The sequence below is a fragment of the Oncorhynchus mykiss genome, chromosome 8 (genome assembly GCF_057628025.1).
Source record: "Oncorhynchus mykiss isolate SJ-2025 chromosome 8, ASM5762802v1, whole genome shotgun sequence".
In the NCBI taxonomy this organism is placed as follows: Eukaryota; Metazoa; Chordata; class Actinopteri; order Salmoniformes; family Salmonidae; genus Oncorhynchus; species Oncorhynchus mykiss.
The window spans coordinates 75611227-75637785 of NC_143029.1; the positions used below are offsets into that span (position 1 = coordinate 75611227).

General features: G+C 42.7%; 3 protein-coding genes across 4 annotated transcripts; 1 reads left to right on the plus strand and 2 right to left on the minus strand.

Annotated features, from left to right (window-relative positions):
- Positions 1-754: 754 nt before the first annotated feature.
- On the minus strand, positions 755-10833 carry fggy (FGGY carbohydrate kinase domain containing). Its single transcript, XM_021613690.3, has 16 exons — positions 10465-10833; positions 7896-8102; positions 7570-7681; positions 7308-7459; positions 7095-7183; positions 6872-6987; positions 6578-6706; positions 5541-5644; positions 5045-5152; positions 4607-4668; positions 3978-4131; positions 2909-2983; positions 2534-2654; positions 2179-2273; positions 1480-1541; positions 755-1265 (listed from the first exon to the last, which is right to left on the minus strand). Exons 2-16 carry the CDS (start codon positions 8091-8093, stop codon positions 1187-1189), a joined length of 1656 nt encoding a protein of 551 aa, XP_021469365.1. The 5' UTR covers positions 8094-8102; positions 10465-10833; the 3' UTR covers positions 755-1186.
- Positions 10834-11267: 434 nt separating this feature from the next.
- LOC110530532 (transcription factor Jun) lies at positions 11268-14404 on the plus strand. The gene has a single exon (XM_021613694.3). It carries the CDS (start codon positions 12936-12938, stop codon positions 13899-13901), a length of 966 nt encoding a protein of 321 aa, XP_021469369.1. The 5' UTR covers positions 11268-12935; the 3' UTR covers positions 13902-14404.
- A 1178-nt stretch (positions 14405-15582) lies between these two features.
- On the minus strand, positions 15583-25861 carry tada1 (transcriptional adaptor 1). Of its 2 annotated transcripts, none has more exons than XM_036986185.2 (8): positions 25473-25861; positions 25181-25272; positions 24799-24864; positions 24412-24509; positions 23172-23384; positions 19831-19982; positions 18285-18441; positions 15583-16477 (listed from the first exon to the last, which is right to left on the minus strand). In XM_036986185.2, the coding sequence occupies exons 1-8, from the start codon at positions 25544-25546 to the stop codon at positions 16325-16327; spliced, it is 1005 nt and encodes a 334-aa protein (XP_036842080.1). In that variant the 5' UTR covers positions 25547-25861; the 3' UTR covers positions 15583-16324. The 2 variants fall into 2 exon arrangements, with proteins under 2 accessions (XP_036842080.1, XP_036842081.1); XM_036986186.2 differs by having other exon boundaries at positions 25435-25768.
- Positions 25862-26559: the final 698 nt, after the last annotated feature.

Below are 26559 nucleotides of genomic sequence, written 5' to 3' on the forward strand. Positions count from 1 at the left end.
TGCCTGGTGTGTTCCTTGTTCTTCATGATGCTCTCTGCGCTTTTAACGGACCTCTGAGAATATCACAGTGCAGGTGCATTTATATGGAGACTTGATTACACACAGGTGGATTGTATTTATCATCATTAGTCATTTAGGTCAACATTGGATCATTCAGAGATCCTCACTGAACTTCTGGAGAGAGTTTGCTGCACTGAAAGTAAAGGGTCTGAATAATTTTGCACGCCCAATTTTTCAGTTTTTGATTTGTTAAAAAAGTTTGAAATATCCAATAAATGTTTACAGTTTTATATCTTTATGTTTGAAGCCTGAAATGTGGCAAAAGGTCGCAAAGTTCAAGGGGGCCGAATACTTTCGCAAGGCACTGTATGTAACATAGCTGGACAGAAATCAAATACAGGTCTGGTTGGTGTAGGATGATCTGCCATTGGGTCTGGACATGAACCAGTCCTAATAACTCAGCTGTGTGGGATTTGAGCATTCCTCTGTGTCACCAGGACAACATCAGAGGACACTATGGTCTTTGATCCTGTACAGCACAGGGAATAGGAACACACATTCCTCTACGGCCTGCTTGGACAGAGAGGTTAGAGATGAGATCAGAGGTTAGAGATGTGATAAGAGGAGATCAGATAAATAATGTGTGTGATAGAGAGATCAAAGAGAGGACATGAGAGAGGGATTCATGATAGCAAATAGGCCTAGGTGTGAAAAAGTGACAATGGGCACAATTTCAAATTCTTATAAACTTGCATAATATTTCAAGATGACTGTTTTATTGCTTTTCACAGGTTGACTTTCTGTCAGTGCATTTTTAACTCTTATCAGTGTCCTGTGGATAGTACTGTAGGCCATATTAGATTTTCAGGCCAGGACTTCACATCTTAAATACTGGGAAATTGCATTAATTTCCTACATCTTCCCGCATGCGTCAACTCAAGATGGATAGTGTCACCATCATTTTGCATTTGATAAATCACGTTCGAGTTCAGACTCTTTTCACCTAATAGGTGTATTGGATATCTGGGTCCAGCTGATTTTTGGAATCAACTCATTTGGGGCGTCTGATATCATAGTCGCATCCACAGTCTCTACTTGATATTACATTCAGTCTAATCCAACCTCAGTGTTGGGATTACTGTTTGCTATTTCAACAGGCTGGACAGTGGCACCTCGCGGTTCTCAGTCAGTCATTCATAAGGGCCATGTACTCCCTCTGGTGGACATGGAGGCGCAGGAACACAGAGTACTTCTTCCTGTAAAAGCTAAGAGAGAGAACAGTTCCTCTAGTCAGATACTAGAACATTATAAAAACATTATTAGAATGACATCATTAGAGCAAAATGTATAACAAATATACTTTCATATATCAGTAGTGATGTTTCCAACATTAATGTTAATTCATCATTGTACCCAGCACATGCCTCCAGCACAACCCACAGAAACCCAACACTGATGCAGGACAGTCTCTCATCTCACCTCCAGAGCTCGTGGTCAGGCTGAACAACTTTTCCCACTTTGGCCATTTTCTCCATCGCCTCCTAAAACACGCATTCATAAACCAAGCAGTGATCAATAAATCATACACATTGAGTTTTGATCTGGAGAGGTGAGGTCGAGAACAGCCCATCACCTGGTTTGAAAAGGGAAGGCTCAACTGTCTATGAAGTTTGTGACATACAGTATGTAGGCAGTACAATTCTCCTTTCCTGGCCTTATAGTTATCCTTCTGTATAAGCTCTATAGTTCACACTGCCCTGTCATCCCTAGTCCGTCATCCCTAGCTCAAATCCTCAGACAGCACCAACTGCATGAGCAGCTTTGACTCCAAATGAGGGGACAGGTGCGACCCTGTGCAAACAATAATACACATTCTTATTTTTAGCACGTCTGGCTTATGGGGTGAGCCACTACCCGGTGTTCAGTGGTATGCTGCTGAATGCCACAGAGCGACACCCCCAGAGCCCTCTCTTTAGATAACTATCTAGCCACCATGTCATCTCACCAGACTTTGCACAAGTCTCCTCCTTGAGACACGGCAAGGGAATCTGTGCATTTCTCCTTTACCTTAGTTCCTCTCCAGTAGATGGTAGTATGGAGTCAGGAATGAGCTGCTATGATGTCCAACTAAATATTCTACTGCTGTGTTTATTGTGTATGTGTGTGTTCTGCACTCACCAGTATGGAGCTATAATCATGGGAAGCACAGGCACCTAGGACTGCTGCTCCCACTAACACAGCCTCTGTCTGGGCAGGAAGCACCAAGGGCAACCCTGAGGAGACAACACGCAGTATTGTTACATCCCTTCATAAGCACTTAAGTTATTTTACAAATAAGGAATTAATAGGAGTGTTTACTCACTCTCTTCATAATGAGAAATATACATTTCTAAATAAGAATTCAGAACCTCAACTGAAATAAACTAGGTTAGTTTTCAGTGGGGGTGTTTCTCAAGTTCAGGTTAGGTAGTACTTCCCGTTTCACATGTTTTACAGCTGCTGGACACAAACTAGATCACCCTCCATCACCCACCTGTGGCATTGGCGTGTATCTGCACATAAAGAGGATTCTTACTCAACCCCCCACACAGGAAGAGGGTTGTGATGTCATGGCCTGCCTGTGTCATGGCCTCTAGGATATGCTGGGTGCCCAGCTGAAAGGAGAGAGGCAGGAGGGGATTGTTACGATATATAACCAATCAATCTATCTAATTAGTTTATAAAGCCCTTTTTACAATTTACAGGGAGGACATACTTCTCTGGCTATCATAACCACACACAATCATTTAGGATAGGATAATCTAGGTACATATTTCAAGTAATGTGTGACATGTTTATATTAAAATGTAGTATTCAAGCTTTTTGGGGTTTCAGAAAAGCACTATGGATTATTAGTAGTGAAACTCACAGCCAGTGCCTGTACAGTAGCAAGGTAAAGCAGGGCCAGGTCATCCAGGGTCTGGGACAATGGCAGCCCAACCACCTGTACACACACAGAGCACCTTCAGTACCACTTAGAAAAGCTTTGTTGGGCATTCATAAAGGATTCATAAGAACTAAATAGATGCTTCACAAATCATTTATAAGCAAAGTCATACAGGTCTGGCATTTTGACACTTTGGCATAAAACCCTTCATTGGCTTTTATATAGTGTGATGACATTTGTTTCTGAATGATTTCTGAGCCCAGAGGGTCAGAGCCCTAGCCTGGTCCCAGATCGGTTTGTGCTGTTTTCAAATCAAATACTAATAAAAAATAAAAAGAATTTGTCAACGGGTGTAGTCTTTACCGTGAAATACTTGCTTACAAGCCCTTCCCAACGACGCAGTTTAAAAAAAAATGTTTTCACAAGAATGAAGCTATCTATATACAGGTATTACCAGTACCAGATCAATGTGTAGGGGTTCCTGGTATTACCAGTACCAGATCAATGTGTAGGGGTTCCTGGTATAACCAGTACCAGATCAATGTGTAGGGGTTCCTGGTATTACCAGTACCAGATCAATGTGTAGGGGTTCCAGGTACTACCAGTACCAGATCAATGTGTAGGGGTTCCAAGTATTACCAGTACCAGATCAATGTGTAGGGGTTCCAGGTATTACCAGTACCAGATCAATGTGTAGGGGTTACAGGTATTACCAGTACCAGATCAATGTGTAGGGGTTCCAGGTACTACCAGTACCAGATCAATGTGTAGGGGTTCCAGGTATTACCAGTACCAGATCAATGTGTAGGGGTTCCAGGTATTTGAGGTAAATATGTACATAACAGGCAGGGTGACTAGGCATCAGAGTAGATGATACTAATAGTCTAAATAAAGACTAGAGTTGTGGCAGCATATGATGTGTGAGAAAGTGTGTATTGACAACTCCTATTGTCATTGTCCTTGCCCAATGATGATAAGACTAGGCAAGATAGCATAAACAGATCTGGGAGCAGTCTATCAGATCCCTGAGCCAGAGGTGGTCTCTCCTCACCGCGCCCCTCAGAGTGGGGTCTGCCAGGGGGGAGCGGTTGCCATGAAAGTCTGGCCAGACGTGGAGGCTGGAGGCCAGCAGCTCCAGGGGAGCCCCCAGGTCTTTAGCCATGGAGGACAGGTGTCTGTTTAGGTAACTGTAGATATGCTCCCCACTGCAGGGAAATAAAGGTGATATGTTACACTTTTTGAAACCTATTTTGTATTATGTTGCTGATTGATAATTCTTTGTGTAGAAAGGTGGTTTCTCATTGGGAATTTATTTTGTGAAGTGTATCAAGTAATTGACTTCTCAGCTGCTATTGGAACAATGTAATGTCTTCGAGCAATAGTAAATCAATCATTTTCTCGCAACAGAAGATGGCACAAAAATGTAAAAAATGTTTACGAGCGAGAAATACTGGTTTTCCCATTGCCCAAGAAGTTTGTTAATTGACATGCCAGGACAGGTGATAACAGACAGTTACACCATGCTCTTAGTAGGTTAGTGGGTTCATATGGATTCTAAGCATTCTGAGCCTACATATCTGGATAGAGTATGCGGTTCATGTTAAGTGTGTATTCTGTACTATTCCATGTGAAATGTATGTTGTTGTTTCAACGGATATGATTTTGCTGTAAATAGCTGACCCTTTCACCGCCTGCTCCTGTAGCTGGGGGTAGGCTACATGACCTTTCACCACATGGTCAATCTGAGGTCGGAGAAAAATAAGAAAAAGAGACATTATGGTTTTGTGGATGTGGTTTGATCAACGCTAGTCATCGAGGCTTACTGTGTCAGACAGTTCTCAGTGTATAATGCATATGTAGCAGATTATTTCAGGTCACAGTTCACACATGGACAAAGTCACAATTACAGGGTTGAGGCAATGCTGGTTTTCTTTTTCTCCTTCTGAGAAGGAGACTGAGACACCAGGTGTATGGGTTCTTGGGCCAATAGGTGACATGAATTGATCAATTAACTACTGGGTAGAGAAGAAAGAGCAGCAGTTCTGCAGGGCCATAGACCAGTAGTTGAATAGGCCTGGTCTAGTAGAGTAGGACCCAGGGGAGCAGAGCTGAACTGACCAGTCTTCCAGTAGCACTCTGTCCTCCCTCGTTGAGCCACAACTCAGGCACCATGCCGGACAGGTACGGTCCCCACACACCCGGTACAAACAGGGGCCCCTGGCTGATCTGAACACATGGGGACAGAATAACACATAGAGGCTTCAACATAGCATCAGGCCCCCTCACCTCCCCCTACTAGAGCTAGATGTTAAAACTCATGACACTAGACTCCAGCTGAAGGATTCAAGAGGCTGCAGCAGGTCAGGGTCTACCCCTCATGATTGGTCACCAGCAAGGACTGCTGACCAATGGCATTGCAATACTATTCGCCATGCTAGATAAACATACTTGGCTAAGATGCAACCTGGGTTGTGGGTTGGATTCCTGCATGGGCCCCACATACTGAATATGTCTGTCACTGTCAATGTTCTATAAGTCACTTTAGATCAAATTTGCTAAGTGGCACATATTATATTATATGACAACAGGAGCTGTTTAAGTCTAACCAACTCACCGCCATGTGACAGGAAGATGTTCCACAGATCATGGCCATGCGCGACGTGATTGGCTGGTCCTCACAGGGCAGGGAGAACCCCCTCACGTCTGCACCAATCACACCTGAAACCACAAAACACACCATATTCTCATTATTTACATGGTTCAAAATGTGGGTAGGTCATGTACCAAGAACATTTGTACATTTACATTTCTATCAAGTACAGTATGTTGTGGATTTCTTTATATTTCTCATTCCCCTGCCTACTTGACATTTCCACTACGTTTTGACCTTTTGCAAAGTTCACTGAGAATTCCCAAAACACATGTATTAAAACAAAATAAAAAATGATTCTAAGTTGTTCCTGCCATAACCTACCCCTTGGAAGCTGTGCACAAGGCTTCTACTTATTCTCTTTTTATCACTAAGAACACATTTGTTTGACAAGCAGAATAAAACATCCTTTATGATTCCAAAACATGGGTTTTATAATAGCCAATGGGGAGACTGGGCCACAAAATGGAGGATTGTTAAATCAGTATCTTCCCTCTTTGAAGTGGGTCTGTAACCTCCACGGTGGAATATAGGGTTGACATTTACTGCTGGGATAATGTTTGCCAAGCTGGTTCTAGTTTTAAATGTGGGAGGAGGTGGGGAAGAGGAGGCACACAGAGGTGAAGGAGCAGAGTGCATGTACATGTCTGACATGTACAAAGGTTTAGAACAGCACGGAGTGCTTTAAACTTTCACGTTTGACCCCATGCAATTGTAATCAGCAGAGGTCCCAGCAGGAGTCAAAAGTCGAAGTTCATGAGCAGTTTAACTGCCTAAACGAAACCAGATGACCAAGGTCTGGTTAAGTGACTCATCCAGGTGATGATAATAAACTCAAACAAACTGAGCTGCTCACAAAAACATCTTCAGTTGTAATCTATATTTTTATTATATTCTCATCTATAAATTGTTAGCGGCAATATGAAGCACCAGTGGTATTCGCTAAAACTATTTTGTGACTAAAAACAAAAAAACAGGAGGCCCTTGGAATGAGTGTCTACCTAGGCCTCCAGCGTGGGCATCGATGAGGGAGGCTCCCACTGCAGTGCCCGTGTCCAGCCCCAGTTCGGCTGCAGCTTCTTGGGTAAGGCCTTCTCCCACTGGGCTCCCTGGACAGCAGGTCACACTGCCTAGGTGGGTGTGGAGAAACACACATTGGCTGCAGAGAACAACCACAGGTAGGTACTCCCATTGAGAAATCAAAACCAACTAGTGCTGAGTTTGATATTTCTTATTTATCTTTAATTTATCCAGGAAAACTCCCTTGATGTTGAAAACCGGTTCCCTCTGCTCACCTATTTTGGAATGGTCGTTTTCCAGTAAGTCCTCCAAACCAATGGCTGTCCAGAAGCTAGTGTCCCATTTTTCTGTGGGGCAATAGGTCCACTTACAGACCACAGTACATAAGGACCTGAAGGATAAGGGAGAATCTGTCTGATACACACACTGGGACTGGTCAAGATACACAAACACGCACACACACACACAAACCCCCTCTCCTTCTGTTCTAAAGCTCACCTGGCCAGAGAAGCTGTGGCTTTCCAGGACAGGAAGTCAGGGAGGTCCAGAAAATGGGCAGCGTCCCTCCAGCATGTCGCTCTCAGGTTCTGACCAAAGAATTATGGGTAAGGGGAAAATTACATAAAACCAGGGCAATAAACCTCAGCACTAGCCAATCAGCGGTGTCCAACAATAAAACTGTCTGTTGACTTATAGTGGGTGACCTCTAACCTCTTTCAGCCAGAGCAGCTTGGGGGGCTGCATCTCTGGTGACATTACCCCTCCCACCCTGCTCAGGACCCTGTGGCCAGTGCTGGTGATGCGTGCAGCCTGCTCTGCAGCGCGATGGTCCATCCACATCACCACGTTCCTCTCAGCCTCACCTACACACATGGCAACAGGGAGGGGAGGAGACATTTTGACAAATACGTAGTTGAAACGTTGGACTCAATAAAACTGTAATAAATCTATTTTGAATCATTCCCTCACTCACCATCCTGGTTGACAGCTACAGGCTGAAAGTTCTGGTCCAGGACCACTAGGGAACAGGTGGCATCAAAACCCACCCCTCTGACCTGATTCCTCTGCACTCCCTGGGTCACTTTCTGTCATAGGAATATGGTGTTGGTTACATGTTGATGTTTATGTTTTGTATTGCTGCTAAATGTGCGAAAACGTTGCAAAACATCAAAAAGTATTCAAAAAGGTCTTGGAGTTAGACATCATACTAATCTACGCCAATAACTAAAGAAATTCCAGGAGAGTACATAACTTTGCAGAGCACTTTAGTCACACCTGAACACAGTCTCTAACACCTACCCGGACTGTGCTACAGCACTTAGCCCAAATGTCAGTGGATGACTGGACATAATGGTCTGAGTGAGGTTTCCAGATGGTGACCATCTCCTCTGCAGTGGTCTTTACTTGGCCCTCCCTGGTGACTAGAGCAGCCCTCACACTGGCTGTCCCCACGTCCACCCCCACATAGTACCACTCTACTGGGTCCGACCTAGCCATGTAAAACACCTGCAGGACAGAGAGAGCGGAATCATTAAAAATAGATTACTGGTGAAGAAGGTTTTTATGGCATGTCTAGGGATCTGTTTTTAGACATGCATATAGGTTATGGTCTAAAAGATTAAATTAAAACATACAAACCTATTGTGTTTCTTTAAAAAAAAAAGATATAAGAAATAGTCCGGGTTGGGTAGGTTACTTTCTAAATGTAATCCGTTACAGTTACATGTCCAAAATTGTAAACAGTAATGTCACTTTTGGATTACCCAAAATCAGTAACGTAATCTAATTACATTCCGTTACTTTTGGATTACTTCCCCCCTTAAGAGGCATTAGAAGAATGCGGCAGAATAGCCTAGTGGTTAGAGCCTTGGACTAGTAAACGGAAGGTTGCAAGTTCAAATCCCCGAGCTCCTGAACAGGCAGGGCAGGGCAACACTGTTCCTAGGCCGTCATTGAAAATAAGAATTTGTTTTTAACTGACTTGCCTAGTTAAATAAAGGTAAAAATTAAATTAAAAAAGGAGACAAAAATGAATGTTACCAACTGAATGAAATCTATTGCAGGATAAATCAATGTTAAAGTTTACATAGCTGGCCATATATGGATGTTCAATTTAACTTTATGGGTTGGTTATGTAGGCTTCTTCTAACCCATCGCTTTCTACTTCATATAATAATACGATTAAATGATATCTTTACATTAAAAAAACTAAGTCTATCAGAATTCCAGTCATCCCAATAAATGTTATATCCCTTGATCTTCAAGAATAGGACTTGCACACTTTACCAGCATGGCTACCACAGCATTCTGCAGCGATACACCATTCCATCTGGTTTGCTCTTAGTGGGACTATCAGTTGTTTTTCAACAGGACAACGACCCAACACACCTCCAGGCTGTGTAAGGGCTATTTGACCAAGAAGGAGAGTGATGGAGTGCTGCATCAGATGACCTGGCCTCCACAATCACCTGACCTCAACACAATTGCGATGGTTTGCGATGAGTTGGACCACAGAGTGAAGGAAATGCAGCCAACAAGTGCTCAGCATATGTGGGAACTCCTTCAAGAATGTTGGAAAACCATTCCAGGTGAAGCTGGTTGAGAGAATGCCAAGCGTGTTCAAAGCTGTTATCAAGGCAAAAGGTGGCTACTTTGAAGAATCTAAAATAAATGTTGATTTGCTAACACTTTTTTGGTTACTACATGATTCCATATGTGTTATTCCATAGTCTTGATGGCTTCACTATTATTCTACAATGTAGAAAATAGTAAAAATAAAGAAAAACTCTTCAATGAGTAGGTATGTCCAATCTTTTGACTGGTACTGTATGTACAGTGGGGAGAACAAGTATTTGATAACCTGCAAAATCGTCAGTGTTTCCTACTTACAAAGCATGTAGAGGTCTGTAATTTTTATCATAGGTACACTTAAACTGTGAGAGACGGAATTTAAAACAAAAATCCAGAAAATCGCATTGTATGATTTTTAAGTAATTAATTTGCATTTTATTGCATGACTAAATGAGCGAGCAGGATTCACATCAATGTACTATGTAGATATCAATAATAAGTGGCATCCGTATCGCCGAGGCCAAACCACTGCTGTCAACCTTCCCTCAAAGCGTTTATTCAAATTGGATCATCTTTGGATGCCGACAGCAGTCGCACCATTGGAAGACATAGTTTGGACTGTATTCTACAAAAACATTTTCCTGCTCTTTTCCCGCGATCCATCAAACCCATTTGGTGTGTCATCATAGTGTACCCATTTGGTGTGTCATCATAGTGTTCTCTGACTTGTGGTCAGACTCGCTCAACTGGAACAAATTTACATTTGCGCCTTTTTTCAATGCTGATTTGAATGTCTTTGGGAAAACAGAGAAGTGTCAGATTTTTTTCCCGCAAACATCCTTACTGAATTGAAATGTAATCCTCGAAGTAATCCTCGTTTTTCAAAAGTGTCTGTAACCTGATTACAATATGTTTGCTGGTAATGTAACGGATTACAGTTACCGTTTTTGTAATCCTTTACATATAACGGATTACATGCAATTCGTTACTCCCCAACCCTGGAAATAGTGTACTACGCCTAAAACAGTATAGATAGATATTCACTAGCAACGGGATCATGTCGCTTTCCTGTTGATAGAGTGTGAAAGTACTAAAAGTGTTGCACTATGCGTGAGTGATCGTTAAAGTGATACAATGTTGCTTTTACATTTTTTGAATCAATTTGTTATATTTCATTCCGGTCTCGGTTCAGTCTGGTACATTTGACAATTCATGGTGTAAAAAGCGACTCCATAAACATTTGATTTAAACAGGGTCAACCCGACACGAAACTTTAACAACTTGCTCGATACATTACCTGACCTCGAAGATCACAATTTATGTCGATAACTTCCACGAAATCACTCTTTGATGATTAGCGAAATGTACTTTGATTTCCAACGGAACGCGTTAGTGACCAAAAATGGTAAGTCGTTATGGTCTCGTATAGCAGGCCAGGCAGCGGGGATCTCTTTGGTTTGTTCAACTGAGAGTTTGTAACACTGGCAGCTCGTCATTGTACACACACAAATCTGAATTTACACTAGCCCACTAAATCAGATTTACAATTTTAGTTTAATTTCTAAAGTGAGGATATCAAGAAACCCCTATTTTATTAGAGAGGGAGAATAGAGGAAGGAGAGGACAGAGAAACAGAGCAGCAGGACAGGAAGAAACAGATGGTCCTTAACAAACACTGTAGACATGTTTAACACACACACTGGTGAGTGAGTAATCTAACTTTCCTCTATTTATGATCAACACATGCTAAGTGAACTCTCCACATTTTGGTCTGAGCTAAGAGCACAGACAGGAAGAGTGTTTTCATGTACTCAGGGTCCATCGCTACAACAAAGGACGGCTTGTAGCAGCTGGGCCGGGTTCTAAACTAAACTCTTGATTAGAAACCTCCATGCAGTGGAAGCAGCTGGCTGAGCCAGGGGAGGAAGGTGGTGTTATCTAGAGGTTACCCATCAGGCCACTGGACAGGAAACAGGGACAGAGAAACAGGAAGTATGGCCGGGTCAGCGGTAGGTTGATAGGAAAATTCCCCGCTACAGTTATAAACACAGGTGCGTGCTGGGGGAAATGTGTAAACCTCTTTTATCTTCTATAGGGAGCTGCTGCTGAGGGACTGATGTGAAACTAGTCTCAAGTACTACTAGCTTCATACAGAGAATGCATGAGTGTGTGAGGGAGGGAGGGCAAGAGAGAGAGAAAGAGAGAGAGCATGCGCACATGTTTTTGTTTTTTGGCCTGTGTTCATCTGGTGTGTCCCTGTGACTGTGTACATGTTTGTGGGATTGGAACGTTGTCATTGAACCCATTTGTTGTTAGTATCATTATTGTGATAGGAGGAACAGACTTTCCTAAAAATCCCAATCTGGAATTCCAAGTGAAGGTGTCAAATACCTCCAAATGGTGGTGGTTGTTGTGCCGTCAAGGCAACCTGAGGGCAAGCATGTCACTTCAGGGTTAACCTCAGTTTGTGGCCTGTGGCTGAAGTCTGTCCACTTATTTATAGTCAGGGTTAAATAGAATGTGTTGAATATTGCAAGGAGTGAGCAGACAGAGTTAAAGCTCACGGCAAGGCCCGAGCAGAGACACAATACCAACACTATCAGTCAGACAGTTTGCTTGAGACTGAGGAGCACCTCTTTGAAGCCCAGTGAGCTCTACTGGAACTGGAAGGAGTTTCTCCACATTCTGCACATGAAAATCATAAATATAATAAACCATAGACTACACCTATTTGGGGAAATGTTTCATGAAAAATAAAGTTACAGAGTTGGCTCCACTTTACATTCAGTAATGGTAATACCTTGGCTATGTAGTTGCATGGTAGTAACTGTGTAATTACAGTGTAGGAAGGAACACATTGTTGATACAGTTTGTTATACCTATACTCTGTACACCAAACACCCCTTAAATGTGAGGCACAATGTTCTATTTGATATTTACTTGAACATGATCATTCCCCTTCATAACGTATCACCTGAAAAACAAAACAACCCCCCTGCCCACCATCACTCTGTCACACGCACCAGAAGTATATCACATTTCCATGCTTTCACCCACAAAGTCAAAGAGCAAAAGAAAGAAAGCAAATACTGTGAAAGCTGATTTTAAAAGGTAATTTGGTCAACCTGACTGAGATTGGGTCACAAAATAAAGCGGGTAAGAAGATATTCAAAAACAAAACGTAATCCCAGAGGACAACGTTCCTTTTACTGCATTACCTAATCCCATCAGCCTTTGCGGGAGGCGGGAATATGGCTGGTTGTCAACGCAACATGCATGTCATTAAAAAAGTAACGCCCATCACATCATCTCAAACCAATAGGAAGCCTCATACATGACATCATTGTTATTTTCAGTATAGCAGCAGCTTAGAAGTGGATAAAGTTCGTCTCCACGTTGGAAGTGGTAGAAACTACATTGTGTCGAGTCAGACACAGTATCTGCTTAAAGAAGAAAAACCTTATTTCAATAGGCGAATCGAATATTTTTTCAATCCTAATTGAAACAAAGACGCCTATCGATTGAGGAAGTAAAGTTATTTTGTTTGTTTGATACTATTGTTTTATAAAGTCTCAAGAAAAGTTTCCACATCGGACATCAGGAGTTGTCCTCCGAGTTGAAATTCGAAAACTACTTGTCCGAGGACTGTAAAAAGATTGGGGACATCAGATTGCAATTTATCACTCCATATTATTTATTGTAATTTCGACCTTTAATGTTTGGATTTTTATTCCAGCAATTATATTCGCGATAAAGGCCCGTCAATTGATGCCCACCAAGATGGAAGCTACATTATATGACGAATCTATAAATGGTCAGCAAGGCGCAGTGGGCGGATATCATGGGTTTAACCCGAAAACCCTGAAGCAGAGCATGACACTGAACCTCAACGACCCTAAAATGTTTAAACCTCATCTGCGGGCGAAAGCTATCGACATCCTGACATCCCCTGATGTGGGATTATTAAAACTGGCTTCCCCTGAATTGGAAAGGCTTATCATCCAGTCCTGCAATGGGCTGACGACTCCGACCCCAACTCAGTTCCTCTGTCCCAAGAACATCACCGACGAGCAAGAGGGTTTTGCCGAGGGATTCGTAAAGGCGCTCGCGGAGCTTCATTATCAACAGCATATGCCCAATGGCAGCTCTGACGCTCAAGCCAATGCTGCCAACAACATGGCACCCTCATCTACTGTGTCGGACAGTCCTATACCCTACAGCTGCACCGTGCGCCCCGACCCACCTGAATACACAAATTTGGGCACTTTCAGTCGGGCTGTCAGCTCTGCGTCGGCACTTAACGGCGACAGACACTCCTCCGCTAGTTACACGGCCGTCCCGTCCCAAACCCACATCGAGCCCCAGCGGCCACCCCAGCATCCACGGCTACAGCATGCTCGGCTACAGTCATTCAAAGAGGAGCCCCAGACGGTGCCCGAGATGAGCGGCGATACCCCTCCGCTGTCGCCTATCGACATGGAGAGCCAGGAGCGGATAAAAGCCGAGAGAAAGCGCTTGAGAAACAGGGTGGCCGCGTCCAAATGCCGGAAAAGGAAGCTGGAGAGGATCTCGAGGCTGGAGGACAGGGTCAAAAACTTGAAGACCCAACACACAGAGTTGGTCTCCTCTGCCAACGTGCTCCGGGACGAACTGGCACTGCTCAAACAGAAGGTCATGGACCACGTTAACAGCGGGTGCCAACTCATATTGACGCAGCAGCTCCAGGCGTTCTGAACGGCCAAATACTGCGCTTTGAGCGAGAGACATTTCATTGTGGGACCAAACGCAGCTCCTAGAGGCGTGATACATTACTTCGTCTTTGCGCCTGACAGAGTGGGGACAATATACACTTATTCGTGGAATAATTAGGCTAGTGGTGGCCAAGGCCAACAAACAGTGCCAGTGCCTGTTGTCCTATGAATTGTCTAGTATGTAAATAGTCGAGCACTGAGTTTTCTCACCAGCAACAAGTTGTACAATGTAACACTATATGAGACATTGCGTTATTGACACACCTTGTAAAAGGACTGACTCACAGGTGTGTGTAGGCTAGGCTACTAGGACTGATACAACTTCCTTACTTTCTTAACATTTACACATTAATACCATTTTGTGAAAGGGGTATAACAAATGTTAGATCTGAATTAATACTTTATCATAACTGTTTTTATGCCTATTATGCGAAATGTATGTATAAACGACAAAATATAACGTGGAATAAAACTTCTCATTAAGGATATTGTCGCGGTTATAATTATTCAGAATGGGGGTTTCAATGTCGTTTTATTGACAGGTAAATAGGTCAATAGTTCAGCCTAGGATGAACAGTGAACTAATTCAATGTTTGTTGATAGTGAAATATGGACAGACAGACCATTGAGTCACTTCTGTGTAGTGTAAACGCTTGGTAGTGGACCGTACTCCTCGACAAACGATTGGACGACATCGTGTCGGAAATGAGCAGCAAGCAAGCCAAATATGGCAAGAGAGCTTTGTGAGCAGCTACCTTGTCTATGACGGGTGGGTGTTGGAGACACTCTTTTCACGGCACTTTGATACCAAAGTTACTTTGTCGTTGCAGGTTAGGAGAATTAACGTAGCAGGTTAAGGTTAGGAAAAGAGGTAGGATTCGCGAAAGTGTGCCTAAAATACGGTGTTCTGTTGAAAATGCTGGTCGGTAGTAGACCTAGTAGTCTTACCAAAGATGGTGGAAAAATTAAGATAGTTCACGCAGGCCGTTTACCATTGAAAAAAAAATGGGAGCATTATTAGATTTTTTTTGTAGGCAGAAACTCCGCTATGGATCGTTGAACAAAGCCTACGGGAAAAGTGAGTTTTTTTTGATAAACGCTTAAAAAAAAGGTGGGGTAAACACAGGTTTAGGGGAGCTTATACATTTTGTTATATGAGATCTTCATCAGCTAACGTGGCTTTTTTTTACACTGAAGCTTTTATGTAAGACCAAACTCACATAAAAGGCTTCATAGTTCATAAAGGTCATGTTAACCGACTAACTATTCTTTCTCCATTAATTTTGCCCAAGGCTGAACAACCAGAGGTAAATCATTTGTTTTTTAGGTCTACAAGCTCTATAGCAGCTGTGTCTGGCCTACTTAGTTAATTGAACCGAAGAAAACAAGAGCGGGGTGTCGCACTTCCTCTTCAGTCTCTGGACATACCACTGGTGGTGTTTTACAGAGCTCAAGTGCACATGAGTAATGAGGGGGAACATTCTACACACCTATTCCCAAAGATGACACATTTTTATTCCACCATAGAAATAGATACGCTATTTCATTAATAGAAGTTACAATGGAAGATTACTTACAATGGAAGATTACTTCTTAATTGAAGATTAAAAATTGGCAAATTATTAACATGTAATAGGAAAAAAATGTATTCAATAAAACTTGTGTTAACAGAAGTGTAATATATTTTTTATTTCATTTAGCAATTTTTGACTGATATTAAAAACAATTGGTGAAAAAAATACAAAAAAACATTTATACACATTTGCATACATACTGTGATGCATGCATCGCTGTGACAAAATACAGTAAACAAGGACCCAAGTGTAGTTCAGGCATAATTCTGCAAGAGCATGTCAATATCAAAATAAAAGTGGCCGCAATATTTGTTCACAGAGGTGTGGGAAATACAAAAGTAACACTGACAAATTAACTAACAAAATAAACTCACCCGAAGGTCAGAAATGCACCCAAACTTGTTAACAGTGCATTTAAAAAACAGTCAGAGGTTATGGGAGAGATATAGCTGTGTGTGCATGTGTGTAGACATGTTAGTGCCTTAACAAGCCATGTCTGTGACCATACCACAACACTGGGACTTCCTTTCTTTCTCTACATTACAGGTCTGTGAGTCTTCCACACCGATATGCATCTAAGGCTGGGTTTACACTCCACCAAGCGTTCTAAAACGTTATTGACACTAGCGTAAAGTTGTGTTGCGTGGTGAATTGGTTGCACTCCCTAGTGGAGTGTTAATCCAGTCTTAGAGATCATCCTCTCCCTCTCACTCTGCTTCAAGGCAGGGTATAGGGCCCACATAGGTGCTTCAACACTGTGTTCATTTCTCCATTTGTCTCTGCCCTACCCAACCACGACCTGTCTGCGTGTCCACCTGACCGTCCGTGTGTCTCAGCTGACAAGCAGGCCATCCTTCCCTGCGTGGCGTTGGCGGTGCACATGGTCCTGCTCCAGCTCCTCGTGACTTGGGTGCCACAGTCGGGACAGGATACGCTCCATGTTCAGGGCATACATGGTGTGAGAGGGCATCACACCCCGGTGGACCTACATCAAGGAACAACATATACATTAGCAATAAAGTAGTTTGTTTATTTTTTGATTTCACACACATTTACATAAATACCTTCTGTTCAGCTTTGCCTTTTTATTAGACAGAATAATGAGTTTGTTTGAATGCAAGTGAAAAGGAAATCAATTAAAATATCAATGTTTTTGGCTATAAGTACAGTGGGGTAAAAAAGTATTTAGTCAGCCACCAATTGTGCAAGTTCTCCCACTTAAAAAGATGAGGGGCCTGTAATTTTCATCATAGGTACACCAACTATGACAGACAAAATGAGAAAAAAAATTCCAGAAAATCACATTGTAGGATTTGTAATGAATTTATTTGAAAATGATGGTGGAAAATAAGTATTTGGTCAATAAAAGTTTCTCAATACTTTGTTATATAGCCTTTGTTGGCAATGACGGAGGTCAAACGTTTTCTGTAAGTCTTCACAAGGTTTTCACACACTGTTGCTGGTATTTTGGCCCATTCCTCCATGCAGATCTCCTCTAGAGCAGTGATGTTTTGGGGCTGTTGCTGGGCAACACAGACTTTCAACTCCCTCCAAAGATTTGCTATGGGGTTGAGATCTGGAGACTGGCTAGGCCACTCCAGGACCTTGAAATGCTTCTTACGAAGCCACTCCTTCGTTGCCCGGGCGGTGTGTTTGGGATCATTGTCATGCTGAAAGACCCAGCCACGTTTCATCTTCAATGCCCTTGCTGATGGAAGGAGGGTTTCACTCAAAATCTCACGATACATGGCCCCATTCATTCTTTCCTTTACACGGATCAGTCATCCTGGTCCTTTTGCAGAAAAACAGTCCCAAAGCATGATGTTTCCACCCCAATGCTGCACAGTAGATATGGTGTTCTTTAGGTGCAACTCAGCATTCTTTGTCCTCCAAACACAACAAGTTGAGTTTTTACCAAAAAGTTATATTTTGGTTTCATCTGACATTCTCCCAATCTTCTTCTGTATCATCCAAATGCTCTCTAGCAAACTTCAGACGGGCCTGGACATGTACTGGCTTAAGCAGGGGGACACGTCTGGCACTGCAGGATTTGAGTCCCTGGCGGCGTAGTGTGTTACTGATGGTAGGCTTTGTTACTTTGGTCCCAGCTCTCTGCAGGTCATTCAATAAGTCCCCCCGTGTGGTTCTGGAATTTTTGCTCACCGTTCTTGTGACCATTTTGACCCCACGGGGTGAGATCTTGCGTGGAGCCCCAGATCGAGGGAGATTATCAGTGGTCTTGTATGTCTTCCATTTCCTAATAATTGCTTCCACATTTGATTTCTTCAAACCAAGCTGCTTACCTATTGCAGATTCAGTCTTCCCAGCCTGGTGCAGGTCTACAATTTTGTTTCTGGTGGCCTTTGACAGCTCTTTGGTCTTGGCCATAGCGGAGTTTGGAGTGTGACTGTGAGGTTGTGGACAGGTGTCTTTTATACTGATAACAAGTTCAAACAGGTGCCATTAATACAGGTAACGAGTGGGGGACAGAGGAGCCTCTTAAAGAAGAAGTTACAGGTCTGTGAGAGCCAGAAATCTTGCTTGTTTGTAGGTGACCAAATACTTATTCTCCACCATAATTTGCAAATAAATTCATTAAAAATCCTACATTGTGATTTTCTGGATTTTTTTCTCATTGTCTGTCATAGTTGAAGTGTACCTACGGTGAAAATTACAGGCCTCTCTCATCTTTTTAAGTGGGAGAACTTGCACAATTGTGGCTGACTAAATACTTTTCCCCCCCACTGTATATCATGGGATGGTACAGCCAATTGAAGCTGCAATCTCCTCACCTGTAACGCTTCCAAGAGATCAAACATGCTGATAGGAGGGAGGGGCGCAGGGAGACTGTCACCAGAACAGGCCAACAGGAGAGCAGCCTGCTGCTCAGTATTGTCTGGTGACACCTGAGGGGGTGGGCCCGCAGGGAGAGACGCACTGGGAGGTGGGCTGGGGGACGAGGAGAAAGACAGCGGGTCAGTACGGACATTGATTCAAGAGCATAAAGGTAATCTATTAGTCATGGGTTGGCATCCCCCCTTGGGTTGTGCCGTGGCGGAGATCTTTATGGGCTATACTCGGCCTTGTCTCAGGATGGTAAGTTGGTGGTTGAAGATATCCCTCTAGTGGTGTGGGGGCTGTGCTTTGGCAAAGTGGGTGGGGTTATATCCTTCCTGTTTGGCCCTGTCCGGGGGTATTATCGGATAGGGTCACAGTGTCTCCTGACCCCTCCTGTCTCAGCCTCCAGTATTTATGCTGCAGTAGTTTGTGTCAGGGGGCTAGGGTCAGTCTGTTATATCTGGAGTACTTATCCTGTCTTATCCAGTGTCATGTGTGAATTTAAGTATGCTCTCTCTAATTCTCTTCCTTTCTCTCTCTCTCTCGGAGGACCTGAGCCCTAGGACCATGCCTACCTGGCATGATGACTCCTTGCTGTCCCCAGTCCACCTGGCTGTGCTGCTGCTCCAGTTTCAACTGTTCTTCCTGCGGCTATGGAATCCTGACCTGTTCACCGGACGTGCTACCTGTCCCAGACCTATTATTTGACCATGCTGGTCATTTATGAACATTTGAACATCTTCGCCATGTTCTGTTATAATCCCCACCCGGCACAGCCAGAAGAGGACTTGCCACCCCTCATAGCCTGGTTCCTCTCTAGGTTTCTCCCTAGGTTTTGGCCTTTCTAGGGAGTTTTTCCTAGCCAACGTGCTTCAACACCTGCATTGCTTGCTGTTTGGGGTTTTAGGCTGGGTTCCTGTACAGCACTTTGAGATATCAGCTGATGTACGAAGGGCTATATAAATACATTTGATATAAAATAAAATGCTGCCTGGCCCCCAACACCGCAAAGTAGTTCTCTCTTGGAATAACAAGAAAACCTTACAGAATGGTGCAAAAATGATGCTCTACGTTGCCCTTTTTGCACCTTGCCATTTGTAAATTTAAAATATAGGTATTTGACGGACCTATATCCAGTGATCCTTTTTGCAGGGTGCTGTACTGGCAGCTATCCTGCCTCACCTAACTGTTACTACTTCTGCTTCATGCACATACAGCACAATATGCTGTTTGAACAACCATTTAGCTAGCTACTACTGATGTTTATAAATGGCCCTTAAAGTTGACCCTGGAAGTTTACTTGGAACAGAACAATTGGTTACACTTTATTCTAGTCAGCTGCTTACCATGATGTAATTTTCTAATAGCATTGTAATTACGTTTCAGTTTCTTTGCGATTCATTGACACAAATAGTTAGATATTTAATTGAACATTCTTCTAGTTGATGTTAGGTAGATGACAGTGGAGAGCTGCAGACAGTTGCCCTCTGACTTCCTTACCATTCAGTGACGATTTGGTAGGCAGCCAGGCTGTTCTTCAAGTAGGGCTGTGGGGTGACATGACTGCCGAAGGCGTAGGGGAAGTGTCCGTCACGCAGCCGGTAGGCCTTCCTCCTGGACACCACGGCAGTCAGCACATCCTTCAGGTGGTTCTGTGGTAGTGGAGGGACAACAGGTTAAATACAGTAGTAACCTAGAGAATCCTGAGTGGACTGCTGATGTTGGAGGGGGTACAAAGGGGGAAGACAAAGCATATATCAAAGCGTAAAATAATCTGTCCTAGGTTCAATCCCAATACACACCCCCCCCTCAGTTTTGCACGATCCCGTGAGCCCCATCGAGTCAGATTGGGATCCAAATTCAACTTTGGGCGAGGCGTAGTGCCTTTTCAGCCCTCCAGTTGGCCTTCCAAACAAAGTGAAGAGAGATGCAGACTTCCTATCGAGTCACAGACTGAGAGGTTCCCAAAACTCTTAAGGCTGGAGAGTTGCTTCCAAAAAAACAAAAACACTAGGATGGAAGCAAATGTAAGTAATTACAACTTCATAACAAATCATGCAAAAAAATGTAGTTAAGAGGAATATATTAGTTAATGTAGAAACAAACGATTATGCATATTTTTGTCAACGTTAACTTGTGAAAATTTCTATATATCAAGCTACAGTGCATTCGGAATGTATTCAGACCCCTTCCCTTTTTCTAAATTGTTACATTACAGCATTATTCTAAAATGGATTAAATAAAACATTTCTAAATCTACACACAATACCACATAATGACAAAGCAAAAACAGGTTAAGAATTATTTGCTAATTTAATTTAAAAAAAACTGAAATACCTTATTTACATAAGTATTCAGACCCTTTGCTATGAGACTCGAAATTGAGCTCAGGTGCATCCTGTTTCAACTGATCATCCTTGAGATGTTTCTACAACTTGGAGTCCACCTATGGCAAATTCAATTATTTGGACATGATTTGCAAAGGCACATACCTGTCTATACAAGGTCCCACAGTTGACAGTGCATGTCAGAGCAAAAACCATTCCATGAGCTTTGAGACAGGATTGTGTCAAGGCAAAGAACTGAGGAAGGGTACCGAAACATATCTGCAGCATTGAAAATCCCCAAGACACATAGGCCTCCATCATTCTTAAATGGAATAAGTTTGGAACCACCAAGACTCTTCCTAGATCTGTCCGCACTGCCAAACTGAGCAATCGGTGGGAGACGGGCCTTGGTCAGGGAGGTGACCAAGAACCCAATGGTCACTCTGACATAGCTCTAGAGTTCCTCTGTGGAGATGTGAGAACCTTCCGGAAGGACAACCATCTCTGCAGCACTCCACCAATCAGGCCTTTATAGTTGAGTGGCCAGTCGGAAGGCACTCCTCAGTAAAAGGCACATGACGGGGCGGCAGGTAGCCTAGTGGTTAGAGCGTTGGACCAGTAATGTTTGCGCAAGGACAGGTTTAAAAAGCATAATGTTTGCGCAAGGACAGGTTTAAAAAGCAGAGCTACGTAGAAAACTGTTGGCTACGACGATAGTCTCTTTCGTTAGCTTTCTGAATTAAAAACTTTAATGTCGATGTGTTAGCTTAAGTCAAATTACTACAGGATTTAAACGTTAATGTCACAAAATAACAAGACTTCAAGAAAGGTTGCTAGATCGAATCTCCAAGCTGACAAGGAAAAAAATCTGTCGTTGTGCCCCTGAGCAAGACAGTTAACCCACTGTTCCTAGGCCGTCATTGCAAATAAGAATTTGTTCTTAACGGATTTGCCTAGTTAAATAAAGGTTCAATTTAAAAAAAAATAATAATGACAGCCCGCTTGGAGTTTACCAAAAGTCACCTAAAAGACTGACCATGAGAAGCAAGATTCTCTGGGCTGATGAAACCAAAATTTAACTCTTTGGCCTGAATGCCAAGTGTCACATCTGGCAGAAATCTCACACCATCCCTACGGTGTTTTTCAGCGGCAGGGACTGTGGGACTAGTCAGGATCGAGGGAAAGATGAACAGAGCAAAGTACAGAGAACTCCTTGATGAAAAGCGCTATGGAGCAGGTTAGGACCTCAGACTGGCACCTTCCAACAGGAGAATGACCCTAAGCACACCGCCAAGACAAGGAGTGGCTTCGGGACAAGTCTCTGAATGTCCTTTAGTGGCCCAGCCAAAGCCCGGACTTGAACCCGACTGAACATCTTTGGAGAGACCTGAAAATAGCTGTGCAGCGACGCCTCCCCCCCATCCAACCTGACAGAGCTTGAGGGGATCTGCAGGGAAGAATGGGAGAAACTATAGCTAGCTATATGGTGTTTGACATGTGTATGAATGTAACTCATGGTGTTTAATGCGTTAGGGACTCCTGAGCAAACCAGGTTGTCACCTTGTGAAATCCGGTGGATGTAAAGAATCTAGCTAAAGCATTTACCCCAAATTGAATAAACAATTTTTGTAAGCTTGCCTTGGTCATTTAAAAAAAAAAAAATGTTTCAAATTCAAATCATTGATCTTCCTCATAGTAACGTTAGAGATTGACAATATTTGTCATGCAATGTAGCTGAAGTAACGTAGCTAACTATTTTCTTACTTGTGTAGTGCAGGATAAAAACATTTTAAAAACTATATTCTATGGATGGGAAGCTTTGTAGCCAATCTCTATATGGACACAAATGTTTGGTATAAATATTAATTCAGAACAGTTTTAATTACTTCCACTGGTTAACCATTAATCCCCAAGAAATTGCAGAAAATGACAGTGAAGAAAATGCAACTGTTACTTGTCAAACTGTTATTATGGAATTAAAGTCCTACTTCAGTACTACTCCACATTGAACCAAAGCCAGAAGATATGTAGATTAGGGCACATTGTTGTTTTGCAGTTCTTTCATTTGTTGCTCATATGGTAAGAACATATTAATTTTCCCTTATTTAACCAGGCAAGTCAGTTAACTGCCCCTGAACAACTATCTTGCTCAGGGGCAAAACAACAGATTTTTACCTTGTCAGCTCTGGGATTCGATCCAGCAACCTTTTGGTTACTGGCCCAATGCTCTAATCACTAGGCTACCTGCCGCCAGTACATGCATTGATAAACAAGGCTTGACGTCAATGAATTGTGTGGTAAACAATCCTTTGCCGGTTTCTGCTGTGCGCCAATGATGTAGAGATGTCCCATTTCCTAGGGTTATGATATCTCTCCCTACCACTAGTTGCTCCATTTGAGGGACACTCAAACGATGGGGAGGATTAGGGGGGGGGAATTGGGATTAAGCCCTAGACTGAAAACAGGAACTCTACAAACCTTCTCATATCTTGTACCAGTATAGCGCACACATACCTCCACAGCGTGGATCATGGTGCTGACAGCGTCCTCCATGACGTTGTCTAGGCCTAGCTCGAAGGCGGTGACCATCATGCGGGCCTCCAGCTGGCCACGGGTGGGCAGCAGCAAGGTATGGGCACTAAGTTTCAGTTCGTCCTCCTCACCCCCAGCCTCCCGTGGGCTAAATGGCTGGGCCGCACTCAGAGGGTTCTGGGGCTGGAAACGATGCTGAAGATGCCATGGGTCACACACACACACACACACACACACACACACACACACACACACACAGCATTATACTTCAACAGAAAGATGATCTAAACCATATATTATTGCCACCTCCCATTATGCAAGGGCAACAATATTCTTTATAAACACTATAAACACTTTTTTGTTACACGTGTGTTAAGGATTCTGACCAACAAAAAAAGTTTACCCATATCAATCCCATTCCTGCTGATCTCCACTGGCTACCTGTTCCTCAAATAATTTAATAAAAAATTATCCTCCTGGTCTACAAAGCCCTAAATGACATCAGACCAACCTACCTGTCTGACCTACTCTCCCCCTATGAACCTCCACGCACCAAACTACTCCTAGGACCATGCCCCTAGGACCAGGCTCCACACAATGGGCGACTGTGGCCTTTCCTCCCACGCACCACGCCTATGGAACTTCCAGATAATCTTAGGGCTGTTCAGGGGGATGGGTATAATTTGTGGAACGTTCCAACAGGAATCTGTTCTAAAAACTTTGTAAATAACAAGGTTGCCAACAAACAATGCATATAAAGTTGTATAGCGGCAGAATGATACCGGGTAGGGAGTGGGCTAATTAATTATATTTTTTCACTCACCATGTTTATTCTGAAAAATGTCTGTCCTCACTCTGGTAGCCTATTGACAAACATTAAGAATAAGATACGTGATGAGTTGATGCCTATTCGGCAGCTATTTAGCTAACGTTAGGTGAATTGATCATGTTACTTTGTATGCATTTGTTGGCAACCTTGTACTTCAAAGTTTTTGGAACAGATTCCTGTTGGAACGTTCCACAAATTATACCCACCCGTTCAGACTGCTTTTAAAGCAAGCCTTAAGACTAATCTCTATCAGCTGGCCTACCGTTCTTCCTGGACTGATTGTTACTTTCATTAGAGATATATCCATATATTTTCCCCCCTATTCTATTTTATAAACTGAGATTATTCTTGATAATGAAAAGCAAAATTAATACATTATTATTAACAACTCACATCAAATTTCTGTCTGGAGGAGAACTTCTTCTTTCCTTTGGCGGGCTTGCCAGGCTTGGAGGCTGAGCCACCTGCCCATTGCAAAGATCCAGCACCCTCTGGAAAAGAGGAGGAGGTTGCAGTCAGGTTTGTGGTCAAGCCTAGTGGTTAGAGTGTTGGACTAGTAACCGAAAGGTTGCAAGATCAAATCCCTATGCTAACAAAGTACAAATCTGTTGTTTCTGCCCCTGAACAAGGCAGTTAACCCACTGTTCCTAGGCCGTCAATTAAAACAAGAATTTGTTCTTAACTGACTTGCCTAGTTAAATAAAGGTAAAATAAAAAAATACAGATGTGAGGAAACTGTTTCAATTAAGATATCGATACATTCTACATTGGAAAACCTACCTGGTGTGGAGATGATGATCTGACAGCGAGTGAGAATGGCCAGGAGAAAGTCATTGTGGACATGAACTGAGAGGGTGGAAAATTGGGAGAGTTAGCTTTGAAATTGTTTCTTTTTTTTGCATTGAACTGTAGCTCTGGTCGTTGTGCCGATCAGACGCATGGATAGTGCCGGTAAATAAAGTATTTTGGACTAACGAAACGACAGCTCGCTAATTCAGAGAAAAGTTCATCGGCACTCTAGTAACATCTTGACTTTGGTGAGTAACAAACGTATAATGAAGCCAGTCACTAAAAACGAGGTTAATGGAAAGATGCAGGGCTCCACGGACCAGCTAGGTCCAACACACAGAAACAGAGAATGTCGAATAATATCTGCACTAACCGTTGTCTTGTGCCAAAAGGCGACGAGCCTCGATGTCAAACTCTTCCTTGCTTATCTTCTGTTTGAACCACAGCTTCAAGTTCGCCCAGTAACTTTAAAAGATATGCAATTGAGGAAATAAACATTCAGTAAGATAGCTAAGGTTACACTGGTCACTGCATAGCCGTTTGCAGACAGCTAACGTTAGCTAGCTTTGCTATCTATTTGTAGACGTTTAAACCAACTATCGAAATAGGAAAGTAAAATAAACATACCGTGTAAGGATAACGTCAACCAACGGTAGCATACTTACTGTTTGACATTATCACCAATTGCTTCTGTTAAATTTTTCTTAGCAATTTCAAGCTCACTAGCATGGGCTGCCATAACGACTATAATTGTGTGACACACTCAGATTGGTATAATGCCGCGTTCAAAGGAACTCGGAAATCTGGAAAAACGATCTCCGACTATGGAAAATAAATGTAAACAGTCATCCAATTCGGAATTCCAACTCCGGAACTATGGCCTCTTTCTAGTGTTCCGACCTGAAGATCACAGAAGTCATGATTTGACCACGTATTTTTCCAATTCCCAGATGTTTTGAACGCGGCATTACTAACCCTGTGACGTACTTATTCCGCTCATGCGCTGCATCTTCTTCTTCTATCCTCGGAAGTGTGTGCATTAGCTAAAAGTGTCACAGTACCACCTATGAACTTGGAATATAAGCAAACACACACCTGCAATTAGCCTTTTTTTCCAGCAGAGAGCACACATGCCTCAGGAGACAGTGCCGTGTATTAATTATATCCCTCAGTGGCTGTGTATGAGCAGATATGATTTAGGTTTTACAGTCCAACATAGCTATAGGTGCAATTTAGGTGGACCCATGTGCACGTTGCCATTAGGCACAGATCAAGAATCAGCAAAACATACTTTATTTTAGTGTGGGACAATGTCCTCATTCTCAATTGATTGTTATTGGGTTAAATATTGCACTTTTTGATTCAATATATGCCTGTTAGACAAATATACAGCTTTTCAATCCAGTGTATTATGTACAAAAGTTGCCTCTTGGGAAAGACCATCTTTTCATCACAAAAAAAATTGAAAATCTCAAGACAAGGAGACATGATTAATACCCATTCTTGCACTCATAGAAGATCACTCAGTTTGGCTTTCACTTGCTGTTTCTTGGACATTAAAAGCATTTATAATTATTTAAAACCTTTCCTTGTGATTGATCCATACTTGTATAGACTGGAGGAAAAGGTTCTATAAAGAAGCAAAATAAAATTCAGATGTACCTCTGGATCACCCAATGTGATCCAATAATACGGAATCGCTATTATTTTAAATGTTTAGAACACATTCAAGAACCTCCAGAAGCGAACTAG

Coding starts and splice junctions, on each gene's coding strand:
- fggy (XM_021613690.3), bottom strand. CDS start 8,093: ATGGCTAGGTCGGACCCAGTAGAGTGGTACTATGTGGGGGTGGACGTG. Junction 4,132..4,606: donor CAGGAGCAGGCGGTGAAAGG/GTCAGCTATTTA, acceptor ATTTCCCTGCAG/TGGGGAGCATATCTACAGTT. Junction 2,655..2,908: donor CTACTGTACAGGCACTGGCT/GTGAGTTTCACT, acceptor CTCTCCTTTCAG/CTGGGCACCCAGCATATCCT.
- LOC110530532 (XM_021613694.3), top strand. CDS start 12,936: ATGCCCACCAAGATGGAAGCTACATTATATGACGAATCTATAAATGGT.
- tada1 (XM_036986185.2), bottom strand. CDS start 25,546: ATGGCAGCCCATGCTAGTGAGCTTGAAATTGCTAAGAAAAATTTAACA. Junction 23,385..24,411: donor CCTCCAGACAGAAATTTGAT/GTGAGTTGTTAA, acceptor TGGCATCTTCAG/CATCGTTTCCAGCCCCAGAA. Junction 19,983..23,171: donor CCATGATCCACGCTGTGGAG/GTATGTGTGCGC, acceptor CCACTACCACAG/AACCACCTGAAGGATGTGCT.